The sequence below is a fragment of the Aulonocara stuartgranti genome (genome assembly GCF_965226115.1).
Source record: "Aulonocara stuartgranti genome assembly, chromosome: 20".
In the NCBI taxonomy this organism is placed as follows: Eukaryota; Metazoa; Chordata; class Actinopteri; order Cichliformes; family Cichlidae; genus Aulonocara; species Aulonocara stuartgranti.
This window is the reverse complement of record NC_138956.1, coordinates 33,492,617-33,498,923: the sequence shown is the minus strand read 5'-3', so window position 1 is coordinate 33,498,923 and position 6,307 is coordinate 33,492,617. Positions and strand designations below refer to the sequence as shown.

General features: G+C 42.9%; 1 protein-coding gene across 1 annotated transcript; it reads right to left on the bottom strand.

The window, feature by feature from the left end:
- Positions 1 to 1,682: 1,682 nt before the first annotated feature.
- LOC309696574 (uncharacterized protein) lies at positions 1,683 to 4,605 on the bottom strand. The gene is made up of 2 exons (XM_082517845.1): positions 4,293 to 4,605; positions 1,683 to 4,175 (listed from the first exon to the last, which is right to left on the bottom strand). The coding sequence occupies exons 1-2, from the start codon at positions 4,531 to 4,533 to the stop codon at positions 3,094 to 3,096; spliced, it is 1,323 nt and encodes a 440-aa protein (XP_082373971.1). The 5' UTR covers positions 4,534 to 4,605; the 3' UTR covers positions 1,683 to 3,093.
- Between the last annotated feature and the right edge of the window lie 1,702 nt (positions 4,606 to 6,307).

Genomic DNA, 6,307 nt, shown 5'->3' with positions numbered 1-6,307 from the left:
AAATATACAATAAGATAAAAATAGAATACAAATACAAATACTATATACAACTGAGTAAAAATACAACGATGACAGAAAGGATTATTGCACTTAGTATTATTGCATATGTATGGATGTGTGCGCTTGATCAGTTAAAGTCTTTATTATGGAGTCTGACAGCAGTGGGGAGGAAAGACCTGCGAAATCTCTCCGTCCCACACCGTGAAATGATGGCAGCTCATTAAAGGCTCTGTTAGAATGTTTCAGTGAAATCAAAGCCTGGATGGCGTTAATTTTAAACTTCAGTGACAGCAAAACTAATTCCACTTATCTGGGTCATGGGGGCAGTAGCCTAAGCAAGGAAGCCCAGACCTCCCCAGTTACCTCCAATACGGGGGAACACCAAGGCGTTCAGGCTGACAGATATAATCTCTCCAGCATGTCCTGGGTCTGCCCTGGGACCTCCTCCTGGTGGGATATGCCCAGAACACCTCACCCAGGAGGTTGTATATGTCTGAAATAAAGTTATAATATTAATAATAATAATAATAATAATAATCCTTGTCAGATGTCTGAATCACCTTAACTGGCTCCTTTTGATGTGGAGCAGTAGCGGCTCTACTCTGAGCCCCTCCCGATAGCCAAGCTCCTCACCCTATCTCTAAGGGGGAGGCCAGCCACTTTTCTGAGAAAGCTAATTTCTGCTGCTTGTATCTGCCATCTCTTTTTTTCAAACACTACCCAGAGCTCGTGACCATAGGTGAGGGTAGGGATGTAGATCAAGAACTTTGTATTTACACTCAGGTTTCTCTTCACCATGATGGACCAGTATGGCTGGCATCACTGCAGCCACAACACCAATCTGTCAGTGGATGTCCTGCTATCCTCTGTCTTCACTTGTGAACCAGACCTCAAGAACTCCTCCACTTGGGCCAATAACTTGTTTCTGACCCAGGGTGGACACTCCACCTACTTCTGACTGAGGTGTCCTAAGACTTGGAGGTGCTGATTCTCATTCACGCTGCTTCACACTCAGCCCCTCTCTTCACTAGAGTCCAGAACATACAGCTGCAGATCTGCTGATACAATTGTAAAATCACTGACCTTCTGGCCGAGGGTGGACACCCTTATGATCAAACATGGTCTTTGTTATTGATAAACTGTGGTTTGCACAGAAATTCAGTAACAGAACACACTGTTCCTCTCAATTGTGCCCCTCCAGGTTACATTGTTATTGCCTACATGAGCACTGAAGTCTCCCAAAACGATGGGAGTCACCAGGTGGAGCACCCCACCCTGGGACTCCAAGAAGCCCGGCCATTACCTGACCAGAGGTTTCAGGGAACCCTCTTGTCTACAGGGAGAAACACCAACGTATTGGTAGCAAGCCAAGGGGATACTGGGATATAGTCCAACCTCTTTCCAGGAGACTGGACTTATCCAAGGTTTTGAAACTCATCTACCTTCACTATCTCTGCTGTGATTAGATGGAAATTGTGTTGTTTAAACTAATTTTAATTTCCATTTATTATAAGAGAATTTGAAGCAACATGTGTTGGCTTACCGTCTGCTGCTAAATTGTTTTGCTACATTGTGCAACATCAGCTACAAGCGATAATCAAACACTTTTATAGAGATTGACAGACCACGTGACTTTCGCGCACTGCATGCCGGTAACTCGTGGCAAAACGATCCAAGCGCCGCATCAAATGCACGCATTTGCAGCACCGCAAGAAGTTCATTGTCGGTTCCAATACACTTTTGTGACTTTGTTGTGTGGACAACAGAAGCTTGTGTTATTACACGTGTGATGCCAGATGTAGACTTGTGGGCTAAAATGCTGCCTGTCGCTCAGGATTTCTTCTACAAAGTTGTGATGCCTGAGCTCTTGGCCAATCACTACACTGGTCCAGAACCCAGTGTTTCACAAGGGCCACATTCCATGGATGTTACCGTGACAAAAAAAAAAACGAAAGAAAAAAGCTTGCATAGAAAACTAACCAGACAGTATTTCAATTACACCCGTTCAGAGACAACTCTCTTATATTGAAGGACTTTATTGTGATTTCATGTTTAGTGTCACTTTAAGGTGGACCCATCTTCCTGTACTCTGCACTCTATGGTTTGTGTTACCTGGTGTTCTGTCACTCACAGTGAATTATAAGATGTTTACATTGCTATAAATGTCTGTCACAACAGTCATACTTTGTTGTAAATATTTGCCGATTTGCACCACTGCACTTTACAGCTGTGCTGTAAATTATCTCTTTATGTCCAGAATGGGCCGACGCAATCTCTTTCTTTTCAGTTTGTACTAATATACAGTGTCAGAACCAATACAAATAAAGTAAGTGTTGCACAAGTCTTTCATCAGGACTGTCTTTATTTATAACTGACAACAGTGTTACATGTTACTATTGAAGCTGTCACGGACCCAGTTCCAGGGATTCGGGGTCTGTGAGCAGTGTGGACTATTATTATTATCGTGGTTATTGTGATTATTGTTATTATGGTTGTGTCCGCTGTCCTGCTTTCCGTGTTGGTGTACTGTCAGGTGTTTATGTGCATGTGTGTGTGTGTGTGTGTGTGAGGGTGCGGTCGTGGCAGGCACTTTTAGGCCTGGTGGGTGTGGCCCTGCCAGCTGACCGGTCCCACCCAGGAATCCACACACCTGGCGCCGATCAAGCCTCGTCAGAGGAGCTTCAAAACAGTGTGGCTGAGAGCTCCTCGACGCTGGATCGTTGAGTGACTTCCCGAGGAATTGTGGCGACCAGGAGGCAGCACACGGAGAGTACACAGGGAACGGAGACAGAGCACGGAGCACGGGCTAAAGGAGAAGACACGGAACGGGAGTTGGGATCGCACGGGGGATTTATTGTTGTTTGGATTGTCACCACTGTAAATAAACACTGTTGCACTGTAGAGTCCTGCATTTTGGGTCCTCCTTTCCCCACATCCCCACGGTCTGCCAGCGAGACCGTGACAGAAGCTTACAGGACAAAGGCAAAATAGTATACCGTTGTGCATTATTTGCTGATTTGTATAAAAAAAACAGCTGCACAACAAAACAATAACAACCACAACAAACAATTGATACAACAAATTGGAAAACAGTTATTCATCACTTGCATGCTTCACAACAACACTTGGGCACATATTTGTGAGCGCACATGACACAGCGACTATCTTATCCAGCAAAGTCATGTTCTCACCTTCACATGGCACCACAAAACCTAAACGGATGGTGTCATTTAGGATAGTGTACTTGGACCGTAGACAGCCTATAACGCGTTCAACATGGATCCTGACATGTGCCAGTTTTCGTGTGTCCTCCACATCTTTTGCTTGTAGCTGACTACGACCCCGTGTAAATGCTGGGATTTTTAAAGTGGCACCCATTAAGGCAACACTTTCCTTGATATCAAAACCCCGGTCAGCGAGCACTGTGTCCCCAGGTGACAGCTTCTGTAGAAAGCCAGATGTTTCAGCTATTCGTTTATCGCTGGTACGCCCTCCCCATCCTTTAGAAATGAAAGAGATGGTCCCTTGTGGTGTGATGCCAATGAGATATTTCATTGTGTGTCTACTTTTGTATGTGGAATACGTCTCCGCCATGGCGCATAAATTTTGTGCTCTCTCTATGAACAGTTCAAAACAGTCAATAATAACTGTCACCCGGTCACCAAACATCTCAACATACTGGTGTGGCATACTGGCCTGTATGCAATGTCTTCCCGGCCAGTGCACCAGTGGACTGAGGTGAGCGTATAGCACATTTACAGTAATGTTAAATACAGTGGATGTGGTTGTCCGGCTAATATCAAAGAGGTGTGCAATATGTGCAATTGGAAGGTTGAGTCTTAAACGCATGAGAGTCAACAAGAGCATCTGAAACTGGGAAATTTTCCTGTCAGTGTCTGGCAAGCTCGGGCTGATTTGTTGTAGCACCCCCATTAGTAAAGCAAAAGAAGGCAGCCCTGTGTAGAATTTAACTTTAGAGTTGTTATCTTTCAAGAATTCCATGTCTAATTTCCTTTTGGACAGTTCTTTTTGTAATATTAGGTTTTCTTCCTGCAGGTGTGCTATTTCTTGTAACCTTAGAGAACACATTTTACAGTCCTGCAGATCTTCATCCTCGTGCTGTGGAGTTATCTGCTGTGGTTGGATCTCAGCTGTAGTTTCCGTAGTGACAGGTGCTGAAAAACACACATGCATACAGACAAAGACAAGATCATTTTATGATCAAAGGAGCATAGCGCGATGATTTCTGTTCAGCGCCAAATAAGACGTATTAACTACTACAAAACACTTACCTTTGTGGAAATGCTTGGAGCAGACTAACATGTGAGGTGGAGTGTTTTCGAACGTTATATTAGGTCTTCGGATAGCGGCAATCCAGGCCATCCGTCGCCTCTTCTTGACTTCGGAGACATGGCTTGGAATATTTCTGCTCCACGCCGGAATCCGATAAAAACCAATCGCTTTACCCGTCGGCTTCACGCGGCTGTTGCTCGCCCGGCTTGTGCAGTTAATAATACAACAGCTTCTTGCCATTTTTGGTTTCTTTTTATCGCTGTGTAACTGATTTCAATTGAAAGCCTGTGTGCGCTAGTAGCTCTTGCCACGAGTTACCACAATCCTTTGCGGTTTTCCCCTTGAATGACGTCACATTTTCAATCTCTATTCTATGCCACTTCTGCATGAGAACTTATCTGACTCAACAGCACAACCTTGTGGGGTAAATTGTGCAGTGCACACCTTAAACTTTGCAGGTCAGGCCAGCGCAGGCAGGGTTAAACCGACAGTTTTCATTGTCAGTTTTTACATTTATGTTAGGCTACTTTTAATTAACTGCTTTAGCCCACTTACAATGAAAATTTAAAAAAATCTTGTTCATGACCTGTGTAGTATGTAGAACTTAAAATTTTAAATAACCTGGCACCTAGTTATCTGATTGACCTTCTTAATTTATATATCCCCACAAGGGCACTCAGATCCTCTAATCAGGGGCTCCTAATGCAACCAATGTCTCGACTAAAGACGAAAGGGGATCGTGCCTTTGCTTTTGCTGCACCAAAACTTTGGAACAGCTTGCCAGTTGATGTCCGTGCGTCGGAAACTATTCAATCTTTCAAGTCACGGTTAAAAACCCATTTGTTTAAGCTCGCCTTTCAAACTACTTAGTTTAATTTCCTCCCGGTTCGTGCTTGTAATAATATTACCATCCTATAACTGTATTTCTTTGTTGTTGACTGTTCTCTTTTGTTGTAAATCTGCAAATATGGCTCGTCTGTGAAGCACTTTGTTGTACCTGTGACTCTTAAATGTGCTATAGAAATAAAATTGAAATTGAAATTGAAATTGAAACTCCAATTTCGAAAACACAACTTTCTTTTCTTTCTTTTTTTTTTTATAAAGCTCTGACTTGTATTATGAGTATGAGTCTGTGGTCTGGGAGAGAGTCCTGTAACTCTGTCTGCAAAATACAGTATATAATGACCAATGCTGGGCAGTTAATTATATAGTTATTTCTTCAAAAAAGTTACTGAGTTTGGCAAACAACAAAGTTTTTTTGCAGCTATTTTTTTTTAAATGCAGCCAAGGCATTTTTAAATAAACATTTCAAACTATTTACAGAACAATCAGCTGTTCTGCATCAAATCTGATGCCACACAAATTATTTGTGCCACTCCAAAAATAATTTCTGTCCACTATGAGATAAAGAAGAACAACAGCCTGATACCTGCAGGCCTGACAACAGGAGATGTGTCACTCCTGTCACTCCTGTAACATTCAGCAGTCGCCTCATTGTTCTGACACACACAATAAAACTATTGACTACACTACACACTAACTACACAAGATTTGCGCTAAACGTCTCAAATCTCTCACATCTCAAAGCACCGCCGTCACTCCTAAAACTTCCCCCCGTTTCTTAACAACTAGATGCCATGCCATTTTTCGATTGGTCTACATGGTACTTTTTTGGACGAATAGGAAAGGGACAGGGGGGTGGGGTTTGTTTTTGCTCACAGCTGGAGAGTGCTTTCAAGCCTTTTTTTTTTTTTTAAATGCCGTTTTTACCGTTTCTTCCTGCAGTAAATATAAACAACGACAGTATTCAGGAAGAAAACCAAACATTGCATATTTTTTATCATAACTCTGGTTTTACGTGGCCGATCAACAGAATTTAAAAACTGGTATAAAGTCCACACTTTTTCCGTCAATTTTTCCGTCTGTCCTGCTCACATCTCCAATGGTTGTACACGTTGTCATTAACGTGGCTTCACTCCACATCAGCCACACCGCTTTGCTCGCTAAAACACCG

Coding starts and splice junctions, on each gene's coding strand:
- LOC309696574 (XM_082517845.1), bottom strand. CDS start 4,533: ATGGCAAGAAGCTGTTGTATTATTAACTGCACAAGCCGGGCGAGCAAC. Junction 4,176..4,292: donor CTCCAAGCATTTCCACAAAG/GTAAGTGTTTTG, acceptor TGTGTTTTTCAG/CACCTGTCACTACGGAAACT.